General features: G+C 37.3%; 1 protein-coding gene across 23 annotated transcripts in view; it reads right to left on the bottom strand.

Annotated features, from left to right (window-relative positions):
- Positions 1 to 12: 12 nt before the first annotated feature.
- Positions 13 to 16091, bottom strand: part of SCEL (sciellin) — a 398872-nt gene continuing 382793 nt past the window's right edge. For 20 of the 23 annotated variants that reach the window (XM_082434846.1, XM_082434838.1, XM_082434847.1 and 17 more), the window contains 2 exons: positions 15666 to 15768; positions 13 to 9812 (listed from right to left, as the gene is read on the bottom strand). In XM_082434846.1, coding sequence (XP_082290972.1) covers positions 9727 to 9812; positions 15666 to 15768 — 189 coding nt within the window. In that variant the 3' untranslated portion in view covers positions 13 to 9726. Of the gene's footprint in view, positions 9813 to 11567; positions 13869 to 15665; positions 15769 to 16091 lie in introns of those variants that run through there. The other 3 variants (XR_014256049.1, XM_082434854.1, XM_082434853.1) reach the window with 3 other exon arrangements.

Genomic DNA, 16091 nt, shown 5'->3' on the forward strand with positions numbered 1-16091 from the left:
TCATACTGTCAGTTTTCAGTTTCCATCCCTTTCCTAGAGATACTTTTATTTGAGTTGAAGAAATTACTAGAAATATATTGCTGATAGTGGTGTTGATATAGCTATCTGGAGACTGTGATGTGTGCGCTATGATATGGTATATGGGAGAAAGATATTCACTAAGATGAACGAGTTTAACCTTATAACCCTGAATTCAATTAGAATATTAGTGAAGACTTATTTATATTTTTTAGTGAAAAAAATATTTTTCTTTAGCACTATGCACTGAAATTGCCTAGAGGTATTGACCGACCCAATAGCAATGAGTTACCCGAGTTCCTAGAATTTGGTCTTTAAATACCATTTTCCAGAAAAAGAGATCTGGGTCCTTGAAAAAGGAGGCTGATGGTAGGTCTAAGGTAGGAAATGTACTAGATAAGTTTGAAACTTTTTATCCAAGGCTAGTAGGATTGTGTGAAAAAGACTCAGGAGCCAACTTGAATAAGCTCCCACTGTCTGAAGGTTAGATGACTTAAGTGTCAATAAGGACAATAATTGCCATGGATTGAAACACATCAAATATGTTTAAATCCACGAATTCAAAATGATATTTAAATATATAGATCATCTTTGGAGAGTATTAGGGCTTTGAGTTATTATTTTGGAAACTGGTAAATAAAGGATAAAATCTTTATCCTGCCTTTTCTATAAATATTCAGGGTAACCAAATTATGGATGAGAGAAAGTGTTTTTTATAGATGTATTCAGGTTAATAAATGAAAAAGAGAAAGTAGAATGAAAACATCACATTTTGAAATCCCCAATAAATTGTTAATACCACCAAATGAAAGACAGTATGTGCTTCTGATGAAAGTACCCAATATCACTTATTAAGTAGTCTTCGTATATACACACATACACATACCATCAACACCACCACCACCAAACCTGAATTTAACCACATGTGAAGACAGAAATACGAGGGCCAAAAACATGTCTAAAGCAAGACAAACAAAAATATGAACTGTAGGAAACTTTATGAGACAAGTGACTCAGCTTCTCTTTCTCCCCATCCTCTTCTTCTCCCCATCCTCCTCCTCCTCTTTCTTCAACAACAACAAAACTGCAAGAGGAAAAAAGAGATGGAGAAAAAATTCTATAGATTAAGAGCCAAGAGCATATTAATCCAACGCAAGGGACAGAGCTTTTGTAATCGTGATTCAAACAAACTTAGAGAACATTTATAGTATAATTTGGGAAATGGGAGCACTGCCTGGATATTTGAGTAGATTCAAGAATTGCAGCTGATTAGGGAGATACATTGATAATATTGCATCATGTTTTAAAAATGTAAACATAGTAAATTGCTGTACTGAACCAGTCTCCTGAGGCTGAAGGTAAGTGGGAGTCGGGTGGGGATGGAGGAGTGGAGGGGTCATGGAGGTGGGAAAGGATAGTCTGTTGCCTCCTTTTGCCAAAAGAATAAACTGTAACTTGTATTTCAAATTTGGTTTTAATTCACCCTGAAGCATGTGTATGAGCAGTTTAACAAATGAATCGATGATACTCTTAAGGTACATAGATAGTGGAAAAAGTTTCTCTCTAGCTCATTTTTCTCTACTATGTAGAAGGAAAGTGTATTGAAACTTCATAACAGATTCAAGCATCTCCATATATATTAGAGTTGACAGAATAGAAGTCTCACTACCTAATGAAAGAGTTAAAATATATATATGCCTGCATTTTAGTATTTTGTGTTTGTTAAAATTTGGTAGAATCCTAAGATTTTTTCCCTATTCCTCCCTAAATTAATTATCCAATATTGAGCTAGAAGACGACCATAAGAGTAAAAAATAATAAAGAAAGAAAAAGGAAATTTTGAAGCTGAATATTTTGATACTTACATAAACAATTTTTTCCCCTATGGTACATATTTCCTTTACCATAACAAAGTATCATGGAATGATGCACTTCAGCAGTAATTCCTATAGTATTTCTTGAATCACTTTGTCTCCACTTAAAATTGTTGAAAGTTTTCCTAGGTTGTGAGATCTCTGAGAAGGTAACATATTTGATCCAGAAACACATATATGTGAAATGCCTGAAACACAGTTGATGCCTGGTGACTGGAAGTTATAATTATTATGTCAGAAAAAAATAATATTAGCATACATGTTGATTTTCCCCATTTCCCTGCCTGTCAAAGAAAATCTGCATTGGTGAGCCCAGTTTTCTACCTCTTCCCTCATCCTAAAAAAGGATGGATAATTTTGTGCTGAATTTAAGCCTAAATTAAACTACTAAACAATGTGATAAGAAAGAGGAGAGAGAAAAGAAGGAGGGCAATATTAGGTAGGCTGGGAGTTTAAGAGGGTTTTTTTTGGGGGGGGGAGGTAGGGTTGGGGATGAGGGGAGAGGAATTTAATAAAAGCGAATGTGGAGTATGTATTTGGATCCTCTTGAATGTCCTTTAAGAGTCACGAGTAAAGGATGGAATTCTTCTTAATTACATTTCAAGAGTTGAACTACACTTCTTGAATAAATGTAGCACTGTTATGGGACTGAACCCTGAGTAGCTCTGGATTCACAAGGTTTACAACATTATTTACTTGAAAGATGCGTAGTAAAGGATTAACAGTGCCCAAAGAGAAGTTTGTCCTTTGCCTTCAACTCCTGGGAGATCCCTGGAATGTCCTGCCTGCTGAGTGTGTCTTTGTTTGCCTGGGGGCCTTGGGCCACTCCAGATATTCTATTCGAACTCTGTGATTTATGGTGAAGGCTTTGGGCCACAGAGTATCATCTCTACCTGGGGAGAGGCGGGGTTGGGGGCTATAGACTAAGGTCAACTATGTGAGCAGTCAACCAAGTCTACCTGACTGAACCCCAATAAAAACTCTCGACACCAAGGATGAGATGAGTTTCTCTGGTTGTCACAGCTCGGTGTGTCTTGTCACAGCTCAGTGTGTCTTGTCACACCTAATTGCTGGGAGAAACAGGCATGGTCCACACAAATTCACTGGGAGAGGACAGTTGAAGACTGGTGCTTGGCGTTTCCTGGACACTGTCGTATGTGCTTCTTCCCTTGGCTGGTATTAATCTGTATCCTTTCACAATAATAAACCATAACCATGAGTATGACAGCTTCTGGGAGTCCTTCTAGTGAATTATCAAGCTGGACGGTTGTCTTAGAGACCTCTTGAACTTATGATTGGCATCAGGAGTCTTGGGGACTCACAAACTTTGCAGAAGTGCATGGCGAAATAATATTTCTACACACAAATGTAAAGTGAAAGAATTTATGGAAAATCCCAAAAGTGAAAAAGGGAACTACATTTAGAAGGGAACAGTCTAAAACTATAGACCAATAAGCTATACTTCCAGAAGAAATATTAAAATACATATTCAAACAGCAAAATATGGAAAATAAAGCTTTTAAAGGAGTAAATCCTAATCTAACTTTTTTTTTACAATAGTGATAAATCTAGTAAATTGGGGGCATATAATGGGTATAATACATATCAACTTCAGTAAAACTGTTATTTGGTCTCAAGGTTTGACTCTTTAAAGCATCTCATGTTAAATGGGATCCAAAAGGGCTGTTAAACTCATCTAATTCAATAGTGACATGTGCGCAGTACAAAAAAATAACTCATGAAAGAGGAAATCTATACAAATGCAAGCCAGGACAGAGTGTGTTTTGCAAATGTATGGCATAAATTGATCCAGAATCATAAAAACCACAAGTTAAGTAGGAGTTAGCATTGTGTCATTGTAATTCTAAAAGTTAATAAAATACTGAATTATCTAAATAAGAGAATGGCATATGAAGCTTAGTCTGTCACTGTGTTCTATTCTGGTGAGATCATTTTTAGATTATTGCATTCATTTTTAAACCCCATGTTTAGTGAAAGAGACTTCAGCATATTGGGTTCCAATCCTAGCTTTGCCACTGACAGACTGGCTCTATAATGGAACTGTTCAGGAACTGAGGTCCCCGGTTCTCCTCAATTCCAGATCCTGTTAATTGAGAGTATTGGGTCAGAAACACACTTAAATGGCCACATAGATCTAAAATCCTTAGTTCATCAAGAAAAGACATTATTAAAAGTGATGGGTGTTGGGAGGTCTAAATCACAATGTCTTTGTATACAAAGACATATAGGAGACCCTGAGTTACCATCATCCACTGATAAGCTCTCACAGGGGACAAGTCAGGAGCCTGAGTTCACAGGGCTCTACAGACGCCAAGACTGCAACCTGCTCCCACAATCCATTTCTCTATCTTCCTTTAGTAACAGAAACCTCAACATGGGTTAGCAGGTGTCTGGCTAGGAGATACATGTCACAACCTCCCTGCAGTTAAGTGTGGCCAGATGAATATGAGTGACAGGAGTGGAGGCAGATTCTTCAACACATCCTTTCTTTTACTCTTCCTTCAGGCAGGGGCACAGTTATGAGAGCCAACTTTGATCATGAGATGCTAGAGGATGGCAGTACAATACGCTTTAGATAATTTCGTGGACAGAGCCTCCTTCTGTTTTGCTATGAGAAAGAGAAAAAGAATCTGTCCTATTTGAGCCACTGTATTTTATAGATTCTTTGTTACAGCCACCTTGTTGTGTCCTAACTTATTTAGAAACTGGTACTGGAAATAGGCTGCTATCAAATAAAAGCCTAAAACAAGTATAAGGAATGAGGAAATGTTGCAGGCAGGAAATCTGATGGCCCTTGTTATGCCATGGCAAAACATTTGGCAAAGTTCTTGCTTATTTTAGCTATGGAGCCCACGATTCTAGGAGAAGAGATTGAGAAAACTCAGGATATTAGTACATGTTTGCTGTTCCTGCATTTAACAGGATACGAGGTACAGCTTCTGAGAAACATTACTAGGCCTTCCACTAAATGCTCTTCCTCAGACAATGGGAATCAACTCAACTACAAAGATCATTTAGTTGAAGAAGAGGGACAGCCAAGCACAGAGGCCAGTAAATGAAAGAGGGGAAGCGGCAGATGAAAGAACTATGACCACCCGAGGCCTTTGCTAATGTTAATTTCATATGGAACTAACTAGAAGCTAATAGACTGAAGCATATTAAGTTTTTGAGCAAATTGTTCTGCTGAAAAACAAAACATAAACCAGGCTTACGGAAGTCTATGACAGTCTGCCATGCCCCTTCTCACCCTGAAGCAACCCTGGGTCCCCAAATCCATACCTCCAATGTCCACTGCAGATGTGACCATCGTGGACAGTGGACAAGAGGGTGCCTCCCAGAGAACAGACCGGATGAAACCAAGGATCTTAATACCAGAGGGGACTTTCCATAACTGATGCCCAGCAAACGCTGTTCACTGCCATGGACCACTCACTGGTCCCATTCGTCCCTTTTCTGAATGAGACCTTTACCTGTGATTACCTCGTTCCTACTCCACAATTGTGTATTGGCTGGTTGGGGGATAGATCATGCCCCTTCTGTCTACGGGTACCTGCACTGGAGAGGGTCGTATCAGGACCTGACAGAGGACACTGAGAGTCAACCAGAATTCCTGGCCTCTGAGCTGGATGAGTGATCAAATGGGATTTCAGGATGTACCCCTTTGAGGGGTGTGCTCTGTGCGTGGGAACAAAGGTGCGCCTGGATAATTGAGCAGGAAGCCAGAAGGAGAGATGTGTCATGGATACTCGTTTTATTCTGCCTTCTTCCTTTAGTAATAGAAACACTTCAGATGTAATTGGCACTCATGGCTAGAGACTACAGTTCATCCTCCTGTGCAATCCACCTAGCCAGGAGTCCCAATTTATTTCAAAAGGGATGCAAGTCGGAGTGTTGTGTGAAAGTTTTGTGCCACATCTTTAAAAAGCAAGGTGGTTGTCTCCACTCTCCCTTCCATGGAGCTGGAAGGCGGAAACAGTGCTGGCGAGCCTGCTTCGATCCTGGAGGAAAAGCAGCCCCCTAGGGCATGGCGGAGTAACAGGACAGAAGGAGCCAGCATCCCTGCATTAGACCAGAGCTGCTCTGCTCACCTTTTCTGGACCACAGCCTAACCCAGGGCTGTCATGTGGAAGAGAAAGAAATTTCCATGTGTCTGGAACCCTTGTCTTTCTGGATTTCATTGTTTTGAAGCTTAGTCTGTATTCTAACCCCATATCTATCATTTGACAACGTTTACATGCCCAGCATTAGTGAGCTAGAGTCGGGTTTTAATAATAACTTAATTTATTAAAAAATAGTGTACTTTAGAGTTGTTTTAGACTTACTGTAAAATTTTGAAGATAATACAGAGTTCCCATACATCTCACACAGAGTTTCACCTATTATTAACATCCTACATTAGCATGGTAGCTTTGTCACAATTCATGAATCAATTATCAACTAAAGCCTTGGATATGAGGGTGATCTGGCTGCGACATCTGTCACCCTATTGATCGCCAGGATTGATGTGGCTGATCTGGCTGGCTAGGAAGGTGACCTCCCTCCCTCATTGCTCCATATGTGTCCCTCCCAAAACTGCCCACTTGGTCGGCCTTCCCCGATAGAGGAGGACCGTTCTTGGGTCAAGGGTCTACTAATTGCTGTGCTCCCCTGCTAGAACCTGCACACAAGATCTCAAGGTCCATTTGTAGGAGAACGTAGGGTAGCCAAACTTCCAGGACTCCAGACACATCCTAATGAGTCTGCATGTGACAGTCTGCCTTTCTTTAAAAAAAACAAAAAGAAAAGAAAGAAAGAAAAAGCAACACTAGAGCCTATATTTTATTCAGAATTCTTTAGTTTTGACTTAAGGTCCTTTTTTTGTTCCAGGATCTCATCCAGGAACCATATTACATTTAGTTGTCATGTCTCAGGCTCTTTTTTTGCTGTGATGGTGTCTCGGACTTTTAAATTTTTGATGACTTTGTTAGTTTTGAGGAGTATTGTCTCCTCAATTAAGATGTGTGTTTTTCTCATGATTAGACTGGAGTTCTGGGTTTTGGGGAAGAAGGTTACAGAGATATTGTGCTATTTTTTATCACATCCTATCAAGTACATGCTAGTAATACCATTAATTATTATTGATATTAATCTTGATTACCTTTCTGAGGTAGTGTTTGTCAGGTCTCTCCTCCATAAAGTTACTCTTATTTTCCCCATCCCATAATGTGGTCTGGAAGATATGCACTATGCAGCCCACACACAGGAAGTGAAGAGTTATGTTCTACCTCCTTGAGGATGGAGTAGCTATATAAATTATTTGGAATTCTGCATGGGAGATTTGTGTCTCCTCCATTATTTATTTATTCAAATGTTTATTGATGCCAGCACAGACTCACAAATCTTTATTTTATACTTTGGGTTATAATTCAATGCTACATTATTTATTTAGTTGCTCAAATACCAGCTTTGGCCATTGGGAGCGCTTTCAATTGACACCTATGTCCCTTTGACATATCCACATCATTTGTGTGTACATATGTGTGTGCATGTATATGTTTGAGCACTTCCTTATTTCCTGGCACTATAAGATGCTCCGGGTTCATCTTCTCTACATCCTGCCCCAGCCCTAGAACCAGCCATTTCTCCAAGGAGTCTTGGTCACTTTTATTGGAGAATGGTATTAAAAAATCAAGATCTGGATTCATTGCTTCTAGGCTCTGTCAGCTGACAGAGCAAGAAAATATATGTGTGTATACTAACACATGTAAATGCACATACCTTTAGATATTTCTATGTGTAACCATCCATATCTATATTAAACTAAACACAAAATCATACTGATGTCTCTAACTCACTCATTACCACAGGGACCATTCCTGTCTCTTCCCCTCCTTATCTGTAACCTCCCACTCCGACGGTGAGAAATGTGGCTCCCACCAACCACTGTCTATTTACTGAATTATTCAATTCCAGTATATACGTATGTATAGTGGTTTCAGAATTGTTAACCTGTACTCCATGAAAAACAACTTGGTCAACTAGAGTACAGTGATCTGTACGGTTGCTGTGTCTTTAGTCTTACACACTCCACTCATTTCCAAAGTTACTGTTCACTCATTTTCAGAGCTACTAAGGTCAGCCCCTTTTCCCCTCACCCCCTTTACTGAGACCGTTTCATACATTTGCAATACCATTGGATCCTTTTGCAACACTCTGCATTCCATCCTGGGATCCCTTGCCCCTGAACACCTAAATGACATTTAAAATTTGCATATATTAAGGTTCATTCTTTGTACTGCTAAGTTCTGTGGGTTTTGACAAGTGCATAGTGTCATGTATTCACCATTGCAATATACAGTATAGTTCGAGTGCACTAAAAAATTCCCCATGCTTCACCTATTCAGCTCTCCATCTCCCCAGGCCCACTCCTCCTGAAGCCCCAGCAATCACTAATCCACTTACTGTCTCTATGGTTTTGCCTTTTCCAGAATGTCACATAAGTGGAATCATATAGTATGGAGCCTTTTTCAGACTGGCTTTTTTCATTTAGCAATATGCGTTTAAGAAGTATCCATGTTTCTGCAGATTTGATAGTTCATTCATTTTCATTGCTGAATATTACTCCATTGTATGGATGTACCACAGTTTTGTCAAGACATCTGTTTATTGAAGGGCATCTTGGTTTCTTCCAGTTTTTGATGATTATAAATAGAACTGCTACAAACATTTACATGCAGCTTTTTGTATGGACATAAGTTTTCAAATTAGTTGGGTAAAAACCTAGGAGCACAATTGCTGAATTATGTGAAAGAATATGTTTAGCGTTGTAAGAAACTGCCAAACTGTCTTCCAAAGTGGCTGTACCCTTTTGCATTCCCATCATCAATGAATGAGAGTTCCTGATGCTCTGCATCCTTGCCAGCAATTGGCATTCTGTTTTTAGTTTTTAGCCATTCTAATAGGCATAAAGTAGTACCTTATCCGTGTTTTAATTTGCATTTCCTTAATGAAAAATGATGTTGAGTATCTTTCATATGTTTATTTGCCATCTTCTTTGGTTAGGTGTCTGTTTAGATCTTTTGCCCATTTTTTAAAATAAGTTTTTTGTTTCCTTATTGTTTAGTTTTAAGAGTTCTTTGGTATGGAGGACAAATTCTTTATCAGATATCTACTTTGCAAATATTTTCTCCCAGTCTGTGGCTTATCTTCTCATTCTCTTAACAGTGCCTTTCACAGAGCACAAGTTTTTAATTTTAATAAAGCTGACTGAAATTTCTTTTATAGATTGTGCTTTTGATGTTATATCCAAAAACTCGTCACCAAGTTTAAGGTCATGTTGTTTTTCTCCTACATTTTCTTCTGGAAGTTTTATGGTTTTGCATTTAACATTTAAGTCTATGACCCATTTTGAGTTAATTTTTGTAAAAGATGTAAAGTCTGGGTCTAGGTACTTTTTTTTTCTTTTTTGCATATGGGCGTCCAATTATTTCGGCACCATTTGTTGAAAAGACTATTCTTTCTCCATTGAATTGTCTTCGTGCTTTTGTCAAAAATCAGTAGACTGTATTTGTCTCAAAATGATTTTAATCTGTTCATGAAACCAATAGTAGTCAATAATATTTTAATGACACAAATTTAAAAGGCATAAATGAATTTTATGAAACGCCACCATTCATTTGATAATCTATATTTTTAATAATCCATTATGAAACAACCATGGCCTGTATCTTGCCTGATTCTTCAACCTCATCTCTTTGTGTTCATTAATTCCAGCCTCCTGGCAATCTTTCTGTGATTTCTTTAAATCACATCAAAGGGGCACTTGCCTTAGGGACTAAACACTTTCTTGTGGGAGACTTTCAATCCAGTTTGCCTTTGTGGGCCTGAAGCATCCTTGAAGTTCATGATCTTTCCTTTTCTCTTGGGAAAGGAGATAAAATTAACAAATTGTGCCTGTCAAGAAAGTTATATCAAGATCTAAATGTTCCTTTCCACCAGATACATTATTCATATTGCAACAAAGGACAAGAACATGTAACATTCATTAAATTCCTGTGAGAAGTCTCTTCTAGATCTGAAATTATGCTGTCTAATTGTTTACTGTTTCTATTTGGAAAACAGAAAGGAATTTGATCCTGAGTGCTGCCTCAAATGAGGTGAGGAAACGTCATGCCTGGCCCATTGTTCCCACTTCAGGTGAACGCTGGTTCAGAACCACCTTTGACAAAGTCACTCCTTTATCCAAGTGAGCAACTTCAGCCTGAGGACCAGGACAAAGTAGCCATTTGCTGTAACTCACCCGTTGGCAGAGAGCTGAAAGCTATCTAAGTAATATCTGAATATTGTTTTGCGTGAGGAATAGAGGATGCTTAAAAATGCTTTGACTATTCTCTGTCTCTTGGCATCTGTGAACTTCTATCTCGTGTTTAAGAGAAACATGGACACATTTAGCCCAGAAAGTGGTCTGATTTTGGCTGATCCTAAAACATCTCCTCCTGGAGTGCTTTGCCCCAGGCTGGTTCCTTCTCATCATTCAGCTCTTATTTGAAATATCACCTGACAACATTATTTTTAAATACTACCCCTTGGCCTAGTCGCTGCATTTTATTTCCTTCCTGGTCTTATTTGCTTTCAGAAATTATTGTGTTTATTTATTTTTTGTCTTTCAAACTGTGCCTCCACCCTTCCTTTAGAATTTAAGTTCCATGAGGGCAGGAGCCTTGGTTATTTTTGTTATCACTCAGATCTGGAACACAGTTTCTAAATGAAGATTTTTAAATTGTTGGATTACAGAACAAATGAAGGAGTGAATGAATGAGTGACAGTAGATTATAAACAATGCAATTTTTCCTACAGAGTCTAGAATGATTGGGCATTTCAATGTACTAATGAGAAGAATGTTTCAAAGAGGCAATGAAGTTAAAAAATCTTTCCCAGATGGCATTTATAAGGCAATGATAATGATCAGTTTCCTCTCTTCTAGTGAAAAAACGGAAACCATTACCTAACTCAGGAGACGTTTGAACATTTCAGTACTATCTCAGAAGCCATACTTCTCAAATAGCAGGACAAAGATCCAGTAAACACGATTCAGAATTCACTTTGTGTTGTGACAAAGTTAACATGCAATTCTGCAGCACATTCAAAACATTCACCAACTCTTAGGCATCTAACAAAAGATATAATCTAAGAATGGGGTAAGCAGCAGGAATAGAGTCATAGATTCTTGCAGTGTTTGCGCTGGTGGGTACAATAGCAAGCCAATGTTCTCAATCTCACATTTTAAGTAGCAGGAAATTGACCCATGAGGGAAATTGCGTATCCAAGTTAACACAGATATTTATGGGTGCCGCTGGGAACTGTTGCGTGCTATGGAATAGGTGGAATGCTAAAAACAATTTATTTACATTGTACCAAATAACCAGTATATTCAGTAGTAACAACTACAACAAAAAAATCAGCATCATCATGGTAAGTTTGCCTCTACGTAGACCAAACGGTCACTTGGTTTGGTAGAGCTCTGAATCAAGCTGAATAGGAAAATGTTCCAAACACTCATGATTTTCTATCATAGTAAACAAGCCAGAGAGTGCCCCAGCCGTGAGAACTGGACCATCTCATCACTCCTATCTAATTATAGGAGGGATTACAATCAAACAATTAAGGATGCAGAGATTACTTCTTGAATACATTTTTATTTCTTGGCCTTAGTAAAAGGAAAAAAAAGGTTTTTAACAAATTCTATTTCCAAGATTACTAGATATATTTTTGTTTTGCTTTTTGGAAGGATACTCTCATAGTGGAGCAATTAATTATTTTTTAGAGACATCTCTTCATTTGTAATAGAATTCAGGGCCTGGTATTCTGAGATTTAGGCAGTTGTGTCCAGGAAAAGTATGCCAATCATAGCATAATTAGTTAGCTGCAAAAAAAAAAAAATGAGATCTTACAAACTGTTTTAGGAATCTGTCATTCTTATGGGAGCAAGTAATCCCAGACATGAGGAAGAGGACTTGGTAAATCAGAAGCCCTTCTCTCTCCACTCTGTATTTATTCCATTTTTACAACAGCTTTTGGTTTAATTTAATACATTATTGTAGAAGAAAGGGTCCATTAAACAGCTACAGAAAAGTGAGAATTACATTCCTTTTAGGTTTTTTTTAAAATTAAGCATTCAACAGTAGACTCCTTTAAAAATGATATTCAAATGATTTTTAATTACCACAAAGGCATTGAGATGTTAATACACTATATAAAAGAGAGGGATACTATTTCATTTATCCTTTCCTGCCACAAATTCCAACTCTAAGAAAATTATTTCTTTTGATCCACTCTGATAGCATGTAATAAGAGAACAATAAAACATATGGCTCAATTACCACCGCTTCTCATCAAGCATGAATTAATGAATATCAAATTATTATTAATTGTTTTTTCTGGCTCCCTCTCCACAGGACAATGATTACACATTTCTGTATTTTAATAAGCATTAGTGTTTAACACTTTGTGGACCAGTGTCTAAGAGGAACAGATGCTTGAAATCATTATACAGAAGAATAACTCTTTACATTTATCAACATTTAGAAAATACATGATTATCTTTTAATCTCCCTAGTTTGTCAGTTTTTTACAATTGCCTTAAACTCCCTTAGAATTCCACCCTCTCTCAATGTTCCATATGCTTTCCTCTGAGAAGCAATTGCTATGTGCATATAAAGTAGTTTATAAGTGCAATGTCTCAATTTTAATAATAATAATAGTTCCTCACAAGATTATTGAATTTTCAGTTCCTTAAGAAAAAGCTCTTTAAAAATCAAAGTTATAGATTGAGCAGTTAAAAAATTAATTTAGGCAGCATGGCACAGAATATAATAAATTATGATCACTATAATTGACATATCAATGTCAGTGAGTAATACTTATAGATACTGTATAAGAAGATTCTGTATAACTGACAGTTCATTTATTTTTATAAGCCATCTGTAAATATAAAGTGCTATGTAATAGGAATAGATATAGCATGCTAAAGAACATGTCTTTGTAGTCCATAACTTTCATTATTTCTCATAGATCATTTATGAAACCAGATTTTGAAATGCATGCAAGGAAAACTTGACAAATTATGTAAACACTACATGTCATATGATTTAACCCATTACCCATAAATGCAGGTCTTTCTGTTTTTAAAACACATTCTACAAAACTTATATCTGTGATAAACTGAAGGATGATACCAAGGTTAGATTGTTTAGATATCCTATCTAGTTCAACATGCCTAACAAACACAGATTCAGGTATGCTTCTAAAGAGCAAACAAAAACTTGCTTTAGAATCTGATAATTTTGGAGCAGAAAGTGACCTTAGAAATCATTTTGTCCATTGCCCCTCATGTTACAGATAATAGCACAGAAATCTGAAAAGTTTAAGTGATTTTCTGAGGTCCATACAACTTTATACGTTAACATCTTTCTGCCATACTTTATCTTTCTGCCAAAATTTCTATCAACATTACTTTTGCACATAAAGGAAACATATCTTGCTCCCATGACAGTTTTGTCAAGACTTCAGTTACGTCTGTAAATCCAAATTCTTAGGGACACAAAGGTGAGAAAATGGTAAATTTGTCTATAATGGAAACCGTGACACACAGCCTAATACTGAGCAGAGATGGACCTGGTCAAGGCTGACAATGCTCACTGCCATCAGAAGAATCCTTCCTTTGACGCTGGGAACTAGAACCACTTGAATTTTTGCTCTCTAAATCTAACCAGATACCAGATGGTTCCCTTTATGTATGTGACCTTAGTGGAGGCAATTAGATTATTTATGCAATAGCAGAGTTGTTAATTCTATACCAGAGTCAATCTTTGGTGTAAAAGCTTTTCTAGATTATATGTTCTTACAATAAAAATTTTAATTCCTTAGTGAATGCTTTCATCTTGATTTTCATGTGCCAGAATTACTGAATCCATTTTGCTGAAAAATTTAAAGAAAATAAGTTAGATATACAAATTCAGTACAAAAATAAGCCTGTAACTAAAGTTTTAAAAATAATTACTCATCAAGGGGGTAGTGGTGGGTAAGTATTTTACTTTCACCTCCTACTGCATTCATCACTGTGGCATGGCTTTTCGTCATACCATAAATACAAAGCACCAATGTCCTGTACTCATATTTATGACATGCCTGAGAGTCATGTCTTGACAACTTAATTATACTATAAAGGGCTTCCCTGGTGGCAGCAGTGGTTAAGAATCCGCCTGCCAATGCAGGGGACACGGGTTCGAGCCCTGGTCCAGGAAGATCCCACATGCCGTGGAGCAACTAAGCCCGTGTGCCACAACTACTGAGCCTGTGCTCTAGAGCCCGCGAGCCACAACTACTGAAGCCCGTGCGCCTAGAGCCCATGCTCCGCAACAAGAGAAGTCACCGCAATGAGAAGCCCACGCACCGCAACGAAGAGTAGCCCCCGCTCGCCGCAACTAGAGAAAGTCTGTGCGCAGCAGCGAAGACCCAACACAGCCAAAAATAAAAATAATAAATCAATTAATTAAAATAAATAAATAAATATACTATAAAAATGCACACAGGGAAGAAAACACAAAGACTTCTGAGTGTTTTGATAACCACATCTCCTAAACCGTATCATGCACTCCCAGGACTGAAAGTTTTAGAGCTGCACCATGCACATCAAGGCCCCCTGATGTAACAATGGATCCCGATAAGGCTGCTCGATTAGGAAAAGAAAAGAAATATGAGAACTGGCTGGGGAAAGCGGAAAATAGAAGGCAAAGTATGAATATAATTAGCTTTGTTCTTGTCATTGATTCTGCAGCCTGATGGAACTCGGCTTTCTGAATATTTTTCAGAGGATTTTCCAGATGTAGCCTCTCAGTACCTCATTAATATCACACATTTGTCATTAAATTCCATATTTTGGATCCCGTGTAAAAATCGCAAATGCTCCTTTTTCATTCACCACCAGCAGGAAACTTGCCTTTCACACAGTGCTGTTGACCAGCTCCCCAATATCATCATGGTTATTCTACCTACTTACTATTGAAGTAAAAATTAAATGTTGATACTAGCTTTACAATGAAGTTTCATAGGATTTTATATTGCTAGCTTAATGTGCACTGTACACATCTTTTAAATCAACTTTTACAGCTTTCATGCTAAGCTTATTGAAAATATGAGTTAAAAATGCAGACCCTTAATGTTACTTCTCAAAACATTTATGCTAATTAGGTGTCCAAATTATAGTAAAGTTGGTCTTAAAGGTAAAAAAAATACTCAAATGTTATATGCAATATAGAATTGTACACCATTAACTCTAAATTTTCCGTTTAAAAATAACATTAATATAGAATTGTACACCATTAACTCTAAATTTTCTGTTTAAAAATAACATTAAAAGGCATTTAGTATAATAACCAAATTACGTTGAAAAAATGTATATTCCAGTGCAAACGTAAAGGTCATTCACAGAAATGCACTTCAATTCCACCGATCAGTAGAGCAAAGAAAATCTGGTTTTGTTTGGAAAAAATGGAAAATTTCCTAAAATAAATGACTTTTGCTTAGCTGTATCTATGTCTGGTCTGACATCAGAAGAAAATATAAATGTTGACTGATTTTTATACCATAAAGTGAAATGCCACCATTGAATCTGCAGCTGAATTTTTAATATAATTAAGAAAATACTTTTATCTTTCATCAATATCAAAAGTTCATTAATGTTAGTGATGGTTCCTTACAGAGCTTAACACTTACCTACAACTTGAGAGTAGCAATGTTCACAATGTATTGTCTGTCTATAAATCCAAATACTGTCACCTGCTTGTAGGTTTTCCAAAGGTTGTTTGCATATTTCACACTAAACAGAATGTATAAAGTTTACATTATATATGAAGTTTAGATTCTTGGCGTAACAGAATTAAAAAAAAAACAACTTTTACTTTATTCAGTACCATCCTTCATAGCAACACTCAGATGAAGCCTCAAGAGAACCCAGAGGGAAAATAAGAGTATACTTACTTGTCTGTGAGCCACACACTGAACTTTTCAAATAGATCCTCTCATAAATCCCTCTACTATGGAGGTGTGCATTTCAGGGCATATATACCACTGAAGTTTCTACGTAACTAACAACAGAGTAGATACACATTTTCAGAAATTGGTTATGCCAAAGACAAGGTC

The sequence above is a fragment of the Balaenoptera physalus genome (genome assembly GCF_965194825.1).
Source record: "Balaenoptera physalus genome assembly, chromosome: 18".
Classification (NCBI taxonomy): domain Eukaryota; kingdom Metazoa; phylum Chordata; class Mammalia; order Artiodactyla; family Balaenopteridae; genus Balaenoptera; species Balaenoptera physalus.